Source organism: Rhopalosiphum maidis, chromosome 2 (genome assembly GCF_003676215.2).
Source record: "Rhopalosiphum maidis isolate BTI-1 chromosome 2, ASM367621v3, whole genome shotgun sequence".
NCBI lineage: Eukaryota > Metazoa > Arthropoda > Insecta > Hemiptera > Aphididae > Rhopalosiphum > Rhopalosiphum maidis.
Genome location: NC_040878.1, coordinates 71,084,713 through 71,104,923, shown reverse-complemented (window position 1 = coordinate 71,104,923; position 20,211 = coordinate 71,084,713). Strand labels below are relative to the sequence as shown.

Here is a 20,211-nt window from a genome sequence, read left to right as displayed (position 1 = left end):
GTAAGTATATAATATCAGTCCTCAATATTTGAGATTCCAAACAAAACGACTTGCAACAAGAATCATAAAATATGTTCTGTAAATATCTGTCAATAAAAGATAAAAAAAAAAAATCAAGTATAACTTGCCTATGAATTATAGGCACACTTATTAAATTATATAACCACAACAGCTGTAATAGATAATGATATTATTTGCATAGTGGTATTCGTAAATAATCGACATTTATTACGGAGCTCGGTACGTTGTTTTATTGTGTACCTCTATCCACCTATTATAATAGTAAAAAGTGTATATAGTTGTATATATAGGTATCTCCCCTCGCGAAAAATGATGCCGTTACGCCACTAAACTGTCCTGGAAATATTGTTATCATTATTATTATTATTTATTATATTTTAAAATAATACTGTAAATAAAATTTATCGTAACTCATAATAATGTTATCATAGTACTATAGCTATCAATTCCGCTCGTGATACACGGTAGATGGCGCTAGCGCGCCGGCAAAACTTCCACCCCCACCCCCCTTCCACCCGTCGATCGACGAGCCAGACGCGCCGGATGCACACACGCACGTCTGACGACGCGACGGTCGCCGTACACGCCTCGGCATCAGCAACAGGTCGTCGGTCTCTCGCGCGCGCTCGTACGTTCCTCTCATTAATATCAGACGCGCCCGGCAAACGATTCAGTCCCCACGTTGCGTCCGTGTACACGCGTGTGTGTGGTTTTTGTTGTTTATGTTCGTGTGTATATGTGTCTGTGTATTTATTCTTTCGTATCATTATTAATATTATTTACTTTTAATTTCTGTTAAGCTTGCGGCAAGACGTATAATAATAATATAATCATATTTATATTGTTGCACCGGAAAATGTAAGACGAACGATTCGCGTGTTCACTCCGAGTTCAGTGCGACATTATAATATTACACACGACATACGCGTTTCAAAACCGTTATACACCCCCCTAATTTATCGTAAATACCTGCATACAATTGTAGTGGTTTTTCGTTTGTCGTTATTTGCAAATTCTATTTCAATTTTTTTTTTTTTTTGTTAAATTCGTTTTTGTGTTTGTGCGCTGTGCGCTGTCGACATATTACTAAGCGTCGCGCTGTTTTTCCAATTCTCGCGCTGCCCCGTGTGAGAAAACGACATACGACCATACGATAGACGTTGCAAGAAAACATGACCATGTCCTGCCAAGACATGGACGCTTTGGGTATATACATGGAGCTTAAGCTCGACCCATTCATCAATGACGACATGAAAGACCTCTGGGATTCGGATTTGGACCAGGTGATTATAATGTTTATATATTTGATTTTCCTCCGATTATAATGAGTATAGGTAGGTATACTGGTTTTACTTTTATCGATTTCTTGGACCGTGCGTTTTTCGAAAACCGTCGACTATTGTTCTAAAATACGCTATAGTTAATAACGGTTAAACGATCCGTCTATCCAACTCGTTTCATTTTCGTGGAAAGTGCGTTTTCTTTACGTAACACTTAGCTATAACAACACGTTTTCTTTATATTTTAACGTATACAGTTCAAAAAATACACAGACATAAATTGCATACAATATTAAGTATACACATACCTGTGTGTTATTATCTAGTTACAAACAACAGGAAGTTAAAATCCAGCTGATAGTGCACAACGTTGACCAAATAACAGAAAAAAATCAAACAGTCATCGAGTAAATTATTTTGCAAAAGTAATTCGGCCGTATCACATTCCACAATCTCATATATTATATACCTATATACCTATATTGTTTTGTGTATACAGTTATAACTTGTAATATATACAGGAAGTTTGTACGTAATGTAGAATATATCAAAATACCTATAAGGAATATTAAAATCACTATCGAGCTCAACACAAATAAATATAAATAAACCTTCGATATCTGCAGCGATCGAAATGCGTTCAATAAATTAATATCCTAACTAACATTTTAATCGGCCGTGTATTTAATGATTCCTATGAATTTCTGGTTTGACACAGAAAACGCCCACGGAAGGAAAAGTCCGATCAACGTACCAATAAAAATAATAAATATAAGTACTTACATGTGTGTGTGTAATTTATATTACTTGTATGTTCATTTATATATATATATACATTATGAATGCCAGTATCTATAGTATTATATTCCAATAAAATTTTTAGAAATGTCATTATTGATATAGTGTGAATATCATTATTGAGAACATAAAACTTTTCTTACCATTTTGTAATATAATCATTTTCATTTTGCATAGAAATGAATTTAGCAATTAATATGCCCAATGTGTTTATAATATGCATATTTTAACCGGGCGTATGCCGCACAAAAACCAGTTTTATAATAGTGGGATTAAAATTAAAAATGTCTCTCTATAATACCTAACCAACACTTTGCGTTAAACTACTATTGGAGAGAATTTCCGATTTTAATAGTCGAAAATAATATTTAATTAATGAACATTGGTTGATATATTTACATAAAATATAAATACATCTTATCTCGACCACTATTTATGCGATACGTGTGACCTTGAGTCAATAGAATTTTTTATTGAATGTAGTATGTACCTACTATTGTGAACATAATATTCAGCTGCATAGGAAATGACATTTGAAAGTTGAACCATTCTTTCACCTACACTTTCTTTATAGATCAAAGTGACTGCTAGTAATACAAGGGAATGTTTAATTACCCATTACTCATGTTCAATAATATATATTAAAAAGTTATAGGTACTATAATATTATTATGAATGTACATTGTACATATTACTTTAGTTAGTAATGTTTTAATTTGTTTTTATACATAGTAGTCTAAAGTCTAAAAACTGATGATGGCTTATACTGCAATATGGCCAGGATTTCATGTAACAAAATCTAAGGAGTGCTTACAATTTATTATAATACTGTATTATGGTCTTACGAATATCAAGTGTAAACACATTTGTAATAATGTTATATATTATACATGTATTATCGACCCGTCGGCCTTTAAAACTGATATATATATATATGTATAATAATGTATTAAATCATAATCGATTTTCGTACTCACGTATTGCATCTTCAGCAAATATTGGTACTTATATTATACATAAATAGAATTCCCCAGTAAAGTTGAATACATATTATATTCGAGATTGAACTTTTTACTAACACCATAACAATGTATAATAATACATAATTTAGGCTGTAAAATAATGTGCGATAATTAGATTACACTATTATAGCATCCATTATATACGGGTATTTCCGAATCGGAATATAATATGGTCTGACGTGGGGTCAAGCACTCATACGCGCCTTTATCTATTAAACGGTTTTAATCATAATTTATATTAAAAAAAAAAAAAGTAGTCCATGGGGGAGCCCTTATCGTGTAGAAATTAAGTTTTTATTTTATTTTATTATGTTTTATTCCTCAATGAGGCGGCTAATGAGGGCTACTTTCTATCCGGGTCGTTTTATTGCATTTACTACCCAAGAGATTTTCCCAGTTTTTTTTTTTTTTTGTGTCGCTGTGTCGCTACGGGTGGTGTTGAACCCATGGACTATCGATATACGCGTTGTATGAATTACACTGTCATTATTTAATGTGTTCTGCAAACTAAATCGTTGCCAATTGTATTGTCTTTCGCAAAAGTCATTAATATAGCAATATAATATCAACAGCGGTGACAGTAGCAGTGACGGTAGCGGTCATGGCAGGCGCGTGTATAATATATTTTAATTATTATAGTCACTGTACCGTAATGTATAATAAGGCCCCCTTGACAAATATTCTGGTTGATAAATCGGCTTCAAGTAGTTCTTCGAAATCTCGACATCACATAATATCTATTATCTGTGTAAAAATACTATTGCTAATGGAATGGATATTACTCATAGCGTGCGGCTTCCAAAGAAGTACAAACACTACTTTTTTTTTCTACAAAACTGATATTCGACAAACGGATGGTATCTGCATTCTGTATACGAGAGTTTATTTAAGTGCGCGTGTATAGTCAGTGTACACGCTTCTTAGTATAATAATATGTAATATATATTTTTTTCCTTTTGTTCCGACTGTCTCATTTTTGTTTTTTTTTTGTTTTTGCGAAATCACATTTATTTTATAATACCTATACATTTACAATGCATAATGCGGGTCGACATAATTACGTTATGTGCATTGGAAAAACTACTAACATTTTTGCATTTAAATCATGGCCGCCACAGCCACCCACCGCCCGTTTACGCCGCCATAGTCGTTCTGTATAATAATCACGAGCACTTTCCCTTTTTTCCAGCCGTTTCGCATTACAAACGATGACTAGTCGAAATGATCGAATTACCGATTTCCGGTAAACGTCGTGTAGGTGGGCAAGTCGACACAGTTTTTTATCAGTAAATTAAATATGCATTTTCATTATTATTCGCGAAAGCTGAGTGAGAAGCATATTTATTTTACAAAAATACAGTATTATTATAATTATTATTAATTGCGAACACTTTTTCTGGATTGATGAAGTGCCCATATGTTTCACGCATCACTATTATAAATCGTAAATCAAGTATAGACTATAGGAAAGATAAACTGCAGAACATACTTTTTTGTTTATTTTCTCTAATGTCTCGCCGCGGATTTACAGAAATACTACCGATAACCGTCTAAGCGTTTTTTTAAAATATCAGCGTGCATAGGATTTAAATATTTACTTAAAACGGCTTAGAACCGTTGGTTAAATTCATTATTTATTATTTCTTTTATATTTAATTACCCAAATCATAGTATACTACCACCCCGTAGAAAGGCGAAAGAAATGAAACAAGTATCTAATACACGTGAAATAGTTTACTAACGCAGTTTTTATGTTTTGACCTATCCCTTGTCAAATACATTCCTCGGCTGTATTTTTAAGAGACAAATAAGACGTGTGCTATTGATATAGAGCTGCTTCTACGCGTTTTAAAAGATATGCGGACATAATACACCGTCGATTTGCAGTTTTGTATGATAAAAATATTTCTAAACTTCTAGTTATCGTGCTCTTGTCACAATAAACCGAAAAATTCGTTTTCTGTCATTTGACCGCGAAATCATAGTAGATGTTATAGTTTCCTGTTGATCGACTACAGTAACGGCGACAGTCGTTAAAATGATGTAGTTATTGTAACTCGTAATGACCGTCAAATCTGTCTTAAAAAACATAAAATTTGTCTTGCCTTTAATAGTTGCAGTCCACTTTCTACGTGAGTTCGTCTAAACGATTTCATTATCTCTCCACCTATACAGAAAATATCACATTACCTATATGTATATTTAATGAATATTGTATAATATTATGTACAATAATGATGGTGGAAGATCTGCGTTTATATTTAGTCTTCCATACGTATATTAGTGCAATACGAATAACACGATTAATTACTTTTAAATTATTCATTTTTTAGAGTTGTTCACAATATTTAAACCATATTGCACTATAATTCACATTAATCAAATGCAACCTCTATATTATACAACAACAAAATTGAAACATAATTCATTATGAATACATTTCTAATTAATTTTTTATTTTTAAATTTTAAATTAATTAATTGACTCGGTTCAGTTTTGTTTTATAAACAGTAGAAACCAGTACCTACCTAAAATATTTTGTAAGAAAAATTACACATTTAGAGATTTTCTTAAAAACTTAAGTATAAATAATACAATACCGAATGTTATCAAATATTGCAGTGACACAGTAAAATATGTTTTTTCATAATATGAAACCATTGAAAATAATACTGGTATAACAGTATTTTATTTCTGACTATTTATACTCTACTGCTAATTGCTATAGCAGTAGTGATATATGTACATAAACTTTTGAAATTACAGTTAGGTATAGCGCAGTACCTGTGCACCAATGCGTTACAAGTTTTAAAATTGTATTAAATAATTATTTAAGCGGACATTGGTTCATATTATTTATTAGTTATATGCTTTATGGTATATACTACATAGATAGGTATATGTACAATTTATTAGTTATAAATTTTGGAGTTATAAATTATCATCTAACATACATTACATAATAATTAGTAATTATTAAGGTAGATATTTGATGAATTAATAGTTAATAATAATCTTAATATGATGTAAAAAAAATCTCTAAAAAATTAATGAATCAGGTTACATACTGTAGATAGGAGTAGTTCGAACATCAACTGAGAAAATATGGCATTTATTTGTATAAGAATTTCACTTGTTCTTGATAATTGACGTATACATATTCATTGAACACGAGTTTTATTTATAATTTATTAAGCTTTTACCGAGTTTTGATCATTTCTAGGATTAACAAATAAAAAATTGTCTGTCCTTTCGTATGATTATTTTTCAAGTCTATAACCGGTTAGTAAGAATCAGTTATAATAATATAACGAGTTAAAATTTATTTTGGGATTTTACTGTATATTTAAAGAAAAAAATAATTTGTATTTAATGTCATGTTCTAAATACGAGTTTTATAAAAAATGTCATGTTCGTTTTAATAATGTGGCCGACCCGTTTGTGAGTCCAAATGTAAATATTTAAAAATATTATATAGATTAGGTATACCTAATACAATAAGAATATTATATCATAATAACGACCGGATTGTTGTTTGGCATTTCGGTTGAATAGCCGCAATATCGAAATCTATGTAAAATGTCTTCGTGCGCAACGTAATCAAAGCGTCATAATTCATAATACATGAAAAGCATCTGAACAAACAATCGCACAGGCCTAGTAATGATAAAATGTAGAATTATTAATTAAAACGTACAGCACAACAATAGTTATTATATGTTTTCACGGGTAGTTGGACGTATCAGCGCCATAATATACCACGGGTCTTTCAAATTTCGAGTGACAACAACAGGACTGGGATCATATAATCTTACGTGATTTACACTGCAATTTTTTCATACGAAATTCCGAAGACTACACGACCCATACACATAGTATAACAATATTTAACCGAGTTAGGTCGCGAGTACCTTTATTATAATACTATCATACTGTAAGTATACACTACGCGTTATTGTTAGTGATGGTCCTGTTTACGACCTGTAGGCGCTATACGCACAAAGCACAACAGCCGGTTGCGCAATAACCAATAAACACTAGCATGGTGTTATGTGTGTATTATTGTGAGGATAGCGATAATATTCAATTGATAGCGTTTTAACTGCGTGAATATTCCAATAATTAGAGTTTACGTAACATAATATCATCGTGGAATCCTTCGCGAATGTCACGGGCTCCAATGGTAGACGCATATAATATAGGCGTACGCCCGTTCTATGTCATAATATTATTTACGTGTACTATATACCAGCGTACGAATGTCTATATCATTATTATGTGTATAATATGGCCGAAGATAGGATTTCCGCACGAATTCTCGTATACACCGCCGTAGCGGGACAGTTCTCACGACGATTACACACGCACCTGATGCGAAACGACCGCGATATTAAGTATAGTACCTAGGTAATATATAAAATATACCGCAGTCCACCGCGCGGCCGTTGTACCTACGGCAGAGCATTTTACGCGATAGGTTAGGTAATATACATATCATTGATAACGGCTATCGGCTAAACGCTTCACGTACATATTTGTATATTGGTATACCTACCAGCTGATACGCGCGTAATGTGGGTCGTTGTCGTTTCGTCGTCGAAAGGGGTGAATATTCATTAATCGAGTCCGGTGTTCGCGACACAGATAGGTACGACAGAAACGCTGCTCTGGAACACGATAATGTGAGACGTGTATACACGATAATAATGTGTGTACGCACAAAATGGTATATTATGTAATAATTTACAATGCGGTGTACGACCGATGACGACGACGACGCTGATTGCTGCACCGGAAGACGTGCGCGCGCTCGCGAGACCCGTAAGGAAACGTTAATGGATTTCCAGTCTCTCGCTGCGAACCCATGTTATATGTACATACGCACGCGCGGCTGTTAAGTATATAGACGCGATCAAACCCGCGCGCGCGTGTGTGTATGTGTGCGTATTACATATAATGTTGCCATCGCGGGCCGTCCCGCAAGGTCAATGACTCCTGAAACCCGTGAAGCGTACAACATTTTTCCCCCTGGGCCTCATCGAACTTCTCACGTGCGGCCGCGGGATTAGACATATATATATATATATATATATATATATAAATAACGCGTAGTACATAGTCGGTCGGATAAGTATTTAATAGAATGTATACATCGTACGGTTTAGTTGCGAGCCATAGGTATTAGTAGGTATACGTATAGATGATGAAGTCGGTATGGCATCGTATAATAATCGTAAGAAGGAAAACACAAATCCGGTTTTTTTTTCGGCGGCCGTAAACCGGTCAGGGATAGGTTTTGGTTATTTTTTTTTTCCTCTCCAAGGGTAGAGATGTCGATATACACACATCGTGATTTTTCGTGTGTGTGTGTGTGTGTGTGTTTTTCTAGAAAATCCCCGGGTGACGTCACGTCGGTCATTGACGCCGGTGAAGTTACATTTCCAAGGTCTAGCGCGCGCGCGCGCGTGTGAAGAACGTTTGGTCGTCCATCTCTCTCGAAGGTCGACTGGATTCGACACTCCTTGGCTTGTAACGGAATTGTCATCACGTACGCAACGCACATAATGTATAATAAACGTACGTCTTACCTGTGTGTGTGTGTGTGTGTGTGTGTGTGTGTGTGTGATGGCAATGGCTGTGGCTGCGGTCATCGCCGCCGCCGCAGACGGATCCCATAAGGTGTCTCGTAAAACAATACGTTATTGTAGTAGGTAGTACACATAATAACATAACCTAACCTAGGTTTATACCAGCTGCAGTATATATATCGTTATTGTATTAATGGTATTCGTCGGCCAAGGCCTGAGCGGCGATCGCAGCCGTCTCGTCGTATGTATATGGCCACTTAAACGTGTGCGACAAATATTCGGAAAATGTCTACGCCGCCGCAGTCGAGATCATCGCTTTAATGAAAAATGGTGCGGGCGAATCGTGACAGAAATCGCGTGGGTTTACGCTTGTATTATTTTTTAGTCGGCGGCTGTCTCGAAACTTATACGACCGTCGTCGCAGAAAATGCGTTTTTTATGCAATCTTGAAATATCAGCGATATTTTTGTGACGACGTATTCAAGTCGCCGTTTACCGCAAAGTCCCATAAAATCGATCAGATCGTGGTTAGATATCGCAACTATAATATATGCCACAACCATAATATGCCTATTATGTTACAGCTATGTTATATGCATAACATTCGACGGGGCTCTTATAAAGAAACACGTAATCGTCGTTAAATAATAATAATTATATGCAGTTTATGCGTTTTAATATTATGTAGGTTGTAAGTATTTATAAATTGAATGAGTTTACTTATCGGAACGTGTTAATTAGTAGCATTAAAAAAAAAAAAAATTTATGTATTTATATAAAAAACTAAAGTTCATAAAAACGGAATGATGTTAATATTGTTAATGCAAGTCTTCACTAATCGTGCTATAGAACCATAGTACGATTTACATAATAGCATATTATAATACCAATTACAGTTATTATAAATGCATTAATTGCAATTTAAAATAATATACTTATTACAAACTTAAAATAATTATTACTTTATGCGAGTATATACTATATATATATATATATATATATATATACCTTATAGTTACCTTCGTATGTTAACGATAAAAAAAATAAATTACATGTGCGGTCTATCAGTGAAGGTATCGTTCTATTTTATGTCAAAAATAAATATAAACTAAAATAATTAAAAATAAAAACACCTGATATTATTTATTACTACAGTTCGAAACATTGAATTGTTAAAGTTTTAAATCCTAACAGAAAAAAAGAAATAATAAACGTGGGTATATAACGATATTTATACCATGTATTATATTAAATATTGATTCATTATTTTCTTCATTCAATAACGTTTGACCACAATTTTTAGTTTAACAAAATTATATGTAATTTATAGCATATTTATAATTTCTAAAGTATTTAAAAATACATACCTATTCATTGTTTCGAAAATGTTTTATTTAACACTATTGGGAATATCTGCACTTCCTTTTTTATTTTTTCACGAATTTGTAGATTTTAAATTCTATAGGATCTCATCGCGCCAACTATTTAATAGTTGTTTTATTCAAATTTTCTATGAGACTCAACATCGTAGGTAGGTATGCTATTATGTGCATAACTAGCATGTTTTATAATAATATTATTATTATAATATATTGTTCACGCAGTGTATGCAGCGGACGCTCAGTTATTTATAGGTGCGAATCCGTATCGCGGAAAAAATAAACGATATGATATTATTATACGATGAGTAATCAAATAGTCTAAACACGTTCACTCGAATATCCAAAGGTTGGGCACCTCGTCTATAAACATCTCAACTAAATGCAATATATTATGTTGACTCGATTCCGGGTTATTTTTCGTCTTTATTATTCTATTATGCATCGTTTGTGCAGTTCGCACAGCTTATCATTTTGTTTGATTTGACTGTCGTGAATGTGATTTTGTACGAAGTCCGAGCAAAGTACTCGTAATCGGATGACGCGTAGGTTATACCTGCCTATAATATAAACTGTATGCAATGCAACAGCGGATCAAAACACATATGGTAGCTTTCGTGTATAATAAAATATAATAATATAATGATTATAATATTATAATAGTGTTCTGTGTGCGCATGACGTCTAATATTATATTTTATTGGCATCGTAATAATATAAAACTATCTAAAATGTAGAGGAACGGCAATCGCGAGATTTCAATCCAACCTGTAGGAAACTATATATCATTATAGTATAGGCGATGAGGGAGGTAGTAATACAATCGATTATGGTACAACCGTGCGTGGGTGTTGAAAACTCGGTTAGGAAATTGTCTGAACTACATTGCATTATATAGGTAGGTATATGTTTAATAATAATATATATTATTATTATATCGGCGTCGGACTACGTTGACAATCCGAGGGTGGTGCCGCCACAGACGCACACGCACATAATAATAATATACACGAGTGCAAGTTTATATACATGCTACCTCCCCAAATGGACCCACCACCACGCCGTCGTGTCAACGCCTCCGCACGTTCGACTTAATCCTCATTTAATACAATATCGTCGTGGTTGTGTATATATACAACACGGGTTGCACAGAAATAGCAAGTGCGCAAAGTGATCTAAAACCCACGCACTGCTGACGTCATGCAGCGATCTCGGGGGACGATGACGCTGGCGAATGACGATCACAACCCCCACGAGCGTAACAGTTTTCTGGCGTCATCGTTGTCGTATAACCGTCGCCACCACTAAATATAAGTCCTGCACAGCGGCGACGCGCTTTACGAAACGTTTCGTTTATAATATTATTTATTATACATCGGAAAAATCAATTTGTCGGTCGCTACGGCCTGAAATGATTTTTACGATATATTTTTAATTTTTATAATAATAATTCAACTATATTATTTCGTACCATAAAACGCTTATAATACAGTCAACTCTCAATAATTCGATTTCGATCAGATTAATAAAAAGTTTCGAATCGTCGAGTCTTAGAATGGCCACGTGGTTTTTTAAAAAAAACTCGTTATAAACAGTTATGAAAAATGTAAAACTAAATGATAAAAGTATAAATGAAACACTATTATGTAGTATAATGTATGTAAAACAATTTTATACAATACTGAATTTAATCAATGTTTTTTTTAAAAAAAAAATTTAATATTAGAGTGACTTTACATATTATTTTAAAACTTAAAGTTAAAAATATTATTTGTGATTGTATACGTTCAAGTTCTTACAGTGTTTCAAATTTTAAATGAGTTATCAGCATTTTAAAATTTTTAGTTTGACAATAGACTCAAATATTAAAGACTAACGTTAACAACTTAATAAAATAAAATTGTTCTGTCGAATACTATGATTATATAGTTGTACCACTTGTACCTACATAACTACATTTTGTAAGACGTAGTGAAATGAGTGAGACATTTTTTTTAAATTTTGTCCAGTTATACAGAACAATAAAATATTTTATTAATACTTATATCTATTTAATATTTTGGTTTTCCAAGGGATGAAAAGTCTGACAAAGTTTTCGTTTATAATTGTTTGTTTTTGTCATAAAATTATGAATAATCTAATTTTTTCCCAGTTTGATATCATTGTAAAATAGCTCACCAAAAATCAAAATAAATTTTCTTCAAGACTGTTTAATACCCAAACAATTTATTTTAAAATGTTATTGTTTTTTATTTTAAATAAAAAAATACTCTAACTTACTTAAATGTAGTATTAATTCGAAATCAAGGCCAATTTTCAATGGATCGCATATTGATTTTATTTTGAATTAATTGCAGATAAATGTTTTGAACTAGTACACCGATAATTGCCTGTATATTATATAATACTTATCATTTTTAACACCTAAAAATGGACAGTAGATATAGTTCATAAAAAAGTTTATACATAGAATTAAAATACTAATTTAAAAATCTATTATAAATACATAAATTACATATTAATAATATTATTCATTACTGATTGCGTGTTTTCATTTAGATGATATGTGAATCAAAAAAATAATAACAAGTTTATAACGGAACAGGTCATACACATCTGATTGACTCAACATTGCACGAATCATATATATATATAAAATAAAAAATATTAAGAGGTGCCACATACGTTATTTTTTAATCGAAAATAAAATATTCATTAGTCATTAGTGATCAAGAGCTACCTTAACAATCATATTAAATACATATGTTATAAGTTATAACATATGTATTATACTACATATAGTGTTATAACACCACAGTCGTATTACAGAAAGCAAAAAAAATGAAATAAAATAAAAAAGTAAATAAAAAATCCACCAATGCAGATTGTCGAGACTCAAGGACATAATCATTCGATTTTTTTTATATAGCCCACATATTATTGCATGAATTGTATTATATTGCTACTTTTTAGGGAGAATCGTGAAAAACAATCTCCGGTACACATAATATATTATGAGCACCGCCTTGTCGCGTATCTCTACGCATAGTTCGACGTGGTGGATAAAATACTAAATATACTAAATAATATAAGAACGCAGTATTTTGTATTCGTAGAAATGGGAAAAATATGAAATATTATAAAATTATACTTTACCGTCGTGTGTTTATTTTAAAACATGTATTATATATGTACGTATCTGTACGCGCTGTGCTGAACGGATACGAAACCGGTATATAATGTTTAAATGCATTTTTCGGGGATCCTGGGAATGAAAACCGGTCGACGGTAGGTTACCTAGTGATTTCCACTGCGCGCCCAAAACGCGTACCTATACATTTGTGTTCTGTGTCTGTGTGTACTTTCGTAAATGAAAATAATATTCTAAATGAAAAATACGCTCCGGAAAAATGTCTGTTGCGGCCCGCAACTGTTGGCGTGCGTCGTAGAAAAAATTCGCCACGATTCGGCGAAACCGGTTTCCGACGATGATTTGACAATAACCACACTCGTCGGTCGTATGGGGGCCATTCGGGGATATCAGAAAAATTCTGACCTGCCCTTTTCGCGTGCACGCCGCTATTGCACGCATACCAAAGTTGACGTCGGCCGTGGTCACTGGCCACATTATATATTGTCGTGCACAAATTTTGTTTTTGTTCTTCGTCGTTTGATTAAATTGCATTACCGTTACTGCAGGTGTACTACACCATTATTATGCACCGTAAACCTGGATGAATTGCGTTGCCGGCTATTGGAATGACACAAAATAAGTGGCACCTATAAAATAACCGACTGAAATTAATGTGCATTTAAACATCGAAAATTTCATTCGTATCGTAGTTTTACTACCTGCTGAATACTGCGTTATGTTGTCATATTATTTATACTGATAAAATTTATTGAAAAATTTCTCAGATATTTTTTTCACTTGAAGTAGGTAAATCTATGAGTACAATCTGGATATGGTGTATAGATTTCAATTAACCGTCGTGGAATTTGCCATTTTATGAAAGTATTCGACGAAAAAGTAAGGAGTCAGATATAGGCTATGTAGAATGTGACTGCATGTACGTTGTCAATTTTAATCGTTACTAAATCACAAGTGAAATTAATAACTGTTACTCCTCACTATTTCACTCATGTTTAATTTTCAGTAAGAAAATATCCAGTGTATATAATATGTTGGAGCGTACTTAAAAGTCATTAAACTGCCAAACATATCATAATAATTGCTTTTCACATCAAAATTCTTAGAAATGTGTTCTTTACAAAGTATACATTATAAAGTGTTAAATAAATATAGTAGATTTAAAATATACTAAATTACCATTTACCATGAAGTGTATGACAACAATAATCATTCAATCTTCGTTTTGTTAGAAGTTCAGTTTTGCAATGTGTCATAAAAATACCACTTCAATTAATCATACTAATAATATAAGTTTTGAAGATTTGGATGTATTTAAATAGGTACTCAAACTAATACAAAGTTCTGTGAATTGAATTAACTGTTATATAATAATAATAATAAACTAATTATTAGTTATATAAAAAGGATAACGTATAATTGTTATATTTTATCAACTATAATATAATTTTTTTATTTTGATTGTTTATTTAATTTAATTTAAAACGTTACTCAACTATTAAATTATTAGCGCACTGTAAACTAATTTGTGAATTGTTAATCTACTGTGACATAAAAAGGTTAGTTTAAAACAAAAATTGTGTAATATTATAAATCATTTTCGACTGTCGCAAATAGTGCATGAAATTAAAACAATACTTTTCAACGCTAAATATATGTCAACGGCAACGAACAACATAGTTTTAGAATATCGTTGTTGTATTATACTGACGTAAATGATTTTCCCTGTCGCATACCGTTTGTGTACCTCCTACAATATGTATAATAATATTATAATACGTAAAATGTTCAACATAATTTTGTTTACGTATCATTCAATGTTAATCAATATTAACTTTAAAAAAAGTGAATACATGATCAAGTAACAATAATTTATGGATTATACCTATGAGTTTATACTAAATTATTTTTTAACGTTAATATTGCAAATATTATATTATTGTTTGTTTACGATATTGTTCGAAAATGTAATTATGTCAACGTGTGCTTTCAGTGTTTATAATTTATATATACAAATAAGCAATACGTCTCCGGTACCTCGAAAGCATAATATGGAAATATTGGTTGAATTCATTATTGGTATTTTATCATATAATGATATACGTCATACGTGAACACGCATAGTTACGTTATAGGATGTGAAATTATAATTTAATATTTTTTTCGTGAGGTTAAAAATTAACAACCTTTGAAATTTCTAAAACTCGACATTCAACGCGGTTAGTCGATAATACGTTTTATTAAGGGTGTGTAATTATGATAGGGCGAATGATATTTTACATTGAACACTATTCGTTTGTATTCATATGTTACATTATAAAATTACATTTTAATATATTTATTTTGTGAACTAATTTCCGATGTTTCGTAATATTATCGTTTTGCCAATTATTAATTAATTATCCTTCGTTTGTAGTTATAAACACATTTAAAATTGTATGCTTATAATGATTATTTTGAACAAATTGTGTACATAGTATATTTAAACCAAAAGGTTTATTCGATTTAATGATAAAAATTGGTTTTAATTTATTTTTAAAGGACTAATTTACCAGTCAAATAAATATTGTTTAGATATCTTATAATTAAAATGTTATATTTGTGTAAGACGCAAATAAACAAAGATATACATACATTAAAAAAAATTAAATCAAAAACACTTGTAATAAGTAAAAATTACATTTTGACCGCTGCTATAATAAAAGTTGTTATTTATAGACATTATATTGAAGTGAATTTCATTTGAAGGACTTATATAAAAAAAAAATTCATAATATGTTTAATCGTAGTAATAGGTATTCATCTTTTATATGAAAGTTCATCAAATAAATGCATACTTCGCAAGAATGGAATTACCTCATTATAGCTATTTAGATTTTTAATAGACGTTTCAGTAGATTTTTTTAGTATAGTCATTCTATAAGCCACGTGCACATACATTTTTATTATTTTTATTTTTTATGATCGCGTTTGCACGTTTTTTTAGCTCTTTATATTAAAACACTTGCTCTAATTTTTCAAACAATCGAACACCTGTTGAGTTAGTATATATACAAATATATATATTTATATATATTATATTATATGTTTGAATATATAGATATAAAATATTTATGTGTATTAGCTAATTAGAACGTATAATTAATTGAGAATTATTATTATTATTTCGTATACTATACTATTACAAAATTAATTTATTGTTTTATTTTTTTCATATACATTTACATATCAAAATAACACCCTTAATTTTTAAGAAAGTATCCGATGTATGGGAAGAGGAGGAAAATAATTTCTGTATGTATTTTTGGTAGAATAGGACACTAAATACTAAAATTAGTAAAAATACATTATGTTTTCTTTTTTTAAATTTTCAATCTGATTTCTAACTTCAATAACTTTCGCATCAGCGATTTTCAATTAAACATTTAAATTTTAATATATTTATTTAAATAAAATTAATTTAGTTAATAATTTATTATTTATTTATTTTATTAATTAATAAAAACTTGAAGTTGAATCACAAAACCTTTGTTTTTTAAACATAAATATAGTATTACATAAAATGTTAGTTTTAATACCTTCTTTGGAAATAAGCAAAAATCGTTGCATATATTTATTATTATAGTCAAATACTAACAACATTATTTCTATTTTATAATATATCATATTAATATACCATATAATTTATATATTAATTGGAAGTATTAAAATAATCACCTACCTATATCAATGAATATTTTTTTATGGTTGATTTATACTTGATGTATTGTAATTTAATATTTAACAACAACATTTGTATCATTATATTTTAATAATTTAATACCTTTTTAGAAATAGTAGATAGATAAATAAGTAACGTCAACATTTATTATAGTTAAAATATAAACATTTGGACCGTATAGAAATGTATAATATCTGCTGGTGAAAGAATTTCGAGGGCAATATTAAGTTGACACTTATTATATTGTGAAGACTCGTGGTGTAATATCTAACCTATGTGTAGACGTCGATACATACCATTATTCATATTATCTTTATTATCTTTGATTGTCCATTAGTTTTATAGGGGGAAGGGTGAATATGCTACCTATATATCACAGGTATAACAGTAATAATAAATAATAAAAACCCATTCCCACGAGACTTCAGTGGCCTAGACTTCAATCGTGACCGTGTCTGGATTATAATAGCATGTGAGAAAGGGTGTCTTTAGATGTATGAAAAAGCTTGCCAATTCTGATCCGGTGAAAGGCAGCCAAAGTGAAAGGTACACTGGTGAAAGACCAGTAGAGTGAGACAGACAGGCATTGCAATCGGACCGGCAACTGTATATATGTGTGTAGTGTGTATATATAAAAATGTGAAAGGATCTCTCGGTTGATCGTGAAGGGTGAATGTGTCTCGTGTTATATTAAAACGTACCTGTAAACGAGAGTGGGTGACTGTGTTTCCGGGTTAATATGACCTTGGCCCGGGCCATCGCTAATCTCCAATCAGTTTGAAACCCCAAAATAATTTGTACAATTATCGATAATTTTTAATTAGTTATAATGACAAATTATTTAGACCAGAGGTTCCCAAACTCTGAGCCACATACCTTTTTGAAATATTTTGATATATTTTTTTTTTATAATATAAAATATTCAACTAGATTATTATAAAAAAATATAAGATGAGTGTATATTATTATATAGGTAATAGTTATAATACTATACAATATATTTAAATACGAGTAAATGTAATAATTTTGTACATTGATGTTCAAATTTTAATGATAATTACAAATGTATTAGTGACATGTCCTTGCAATACTGTTTGACTAAAAGTTGTCGTAAATTTAGAAACAAAAAAAAAAACAAAAATAAAGGTCATTATTATGTTGTGGGACGCCAAAATTTAATTTTTCAAAATGAGTCGTACCGTGAAAACTTTGAGAATAGCAAATCTAGGCTTCAGAATATGTTTTTTATTTTTTATTATTGACAATTATTTTGTATATATTATTATCATTTTTACTAAGAGCAGTATATGTACTAAATTTGTATACAATATCCTTAATTGCTGCGGGCTTCTAAATTCATTTTTGTTATCTGAAATGAACTGGTCTATTGATGTATTCCACATGTATTCTAATAATACTTAAATATATTCCCTGTTTGTTATAAACAAATAATTAATAGAATTATAATAGCTTAATCATTTTAATAATGAATATAGCTTGTAAGCAAAAAATAATGAATTTTAAAATAAGTCCAGATGTATCTTTAAATATCTATATATACATAAAACCTTAATACCTCTATTTTATTGAGGCAATTAAAAATAAATTGACCCCTTATCGATCTTTTTAGAATTGATAACTTCCACAAAATTATTGCATTTAAATATATATTAGCATTAACTAAATAAAAAGTTTTAACGATCAACGTACTACTTAAAATAAGAAAACATCCATGTTTCACAATATATTGGCTTCTATTCAAATTTACTGATTTAAGTGGTTAGATTCTGAGTATGCAAAAAAAAAAACTAATGATTCCATCTGAATTTGACCTAAAACCGGAATCAGTACAAAAAAAAAAAAAAAAAACGTTTGAATTGTCGTTATTTTAACAACAAATTTTCTTTTAAATAAAATAAAATATATATTCTATTGGACCATTATGAAATCAATCTATAATTGAACAACATAGATATTGGTAAAAACCTTTACAGCACATTGTATAGGTACCGTTACTTCTATATGTGCTCAGAATACTTAGTCGATATCGTTTACGTGTAATAATATGAATTTATATGATATATTAGGTTATGTATAAAAAGAGTTTATTACAATACTTGCCGCACTGGAATCCAGTGGTTCAATCACTCTAATCATGGATATTTCTCCACAAGTGCAACCACTTATGAGTTATGACTGTCCATAAAATTTCAATATTAGTATATTATACTTTCATTATCACGAGTCAGTACTTGCGTATACCAATACGATGTCTTACTATATAATATAGACAATAATAAAAATATTTTCGCGCATTTTTACGAAAATCTTTCAATATTTATCACCAAGCAGTTGTGGTCAACACAATATATTTTCTTTGTAAAAAAAAATTTACCCACTCCGAAAAAAAAAAAAACGTTTTCCGCTTGCGTTTAGATGTCTCTTACGTAAATTATATTTTAAAGAAAACGAAAACTCATACTCAATGGTGTGTAAAAACAGGTCACAGATGAGAAGCTCCATCCGTACCATATCTAAAAACCATAATATAGCCCGCTTGCAGTGACGCAACTTGCCACCGACGCCGTTGCATCGTCGCCATTTGTTTGTATTATAATATTTTAGTCTTTCAACACGCGTGTAAATTTCACACACGCCAATATATAGTCATATTTTTTATGTTGATCGTTTATTATTTTTTTATTTTTTGACAAACAAAATTCTATATCCGCTGACCTTATTTAGGATCAAGATAATGATAAAATATGATCAAAATTGTTTTGAATGAACGGGAAACAATAACAAAACAAAATTGTCGTCAACGCAGTATAATGTCAGTATACGAAAATTGCATAATCATGTCATATTGTTTAATGCAATTTTCGGTTTTGAAATAAAACTAAAATATCAATTTTAGATTTTATGTAAAAATTAAATAAATTTAGTAATGATAATTTGAAAACGCTGATTTTATTTTTGCATTAAATTATTTCTTACTTTAATCGAGTTATGCCCGCTGTATTAATTATTGTTTAACATACAAAATACAGGTATATTAAATTCATTTAATAAATTATCATTTTATTACACATTCATTTTGAATAATACAATGTATCATAATTAAAATTACATATAGGATAATTTATAGAACAAAAATTTGCATATAGAAATACTTTCTAATGTCAAGGTGAAGGAAATAACCTTAAAAACGCGGGAGTTTACTTCATTTGTAATAAATGTTTAAATAGTTA

At 30.7% G+C, this 20,211-nt stretch overlaps 1 protein-coding gene across 1 annotated transcript in view; it reads left to right on the top strand.

Moving 5' to 3' along the window:
* The first annotated feature begins 607 nt into the window (after positions 1-607).
* LOC113552054 (cyclic AMP response element-binding protein A-like) overlaps positions 608-20,211 on the top strand; it is a 41,870-nt gene continuing 22,266 nt past the window's right edge. The window contains exon 1 of the mRNA XM_026954721.1: positions 608-1,304. Within this exon, the coding sequence (XP_026810522.1) occupies positions 1,194-1,304 (111 nt within the window). The 5' untranslated portion in view covers positions 608-1,193. The remainder of the gene's footprint in view (positions 1,305-20,211) is intronic.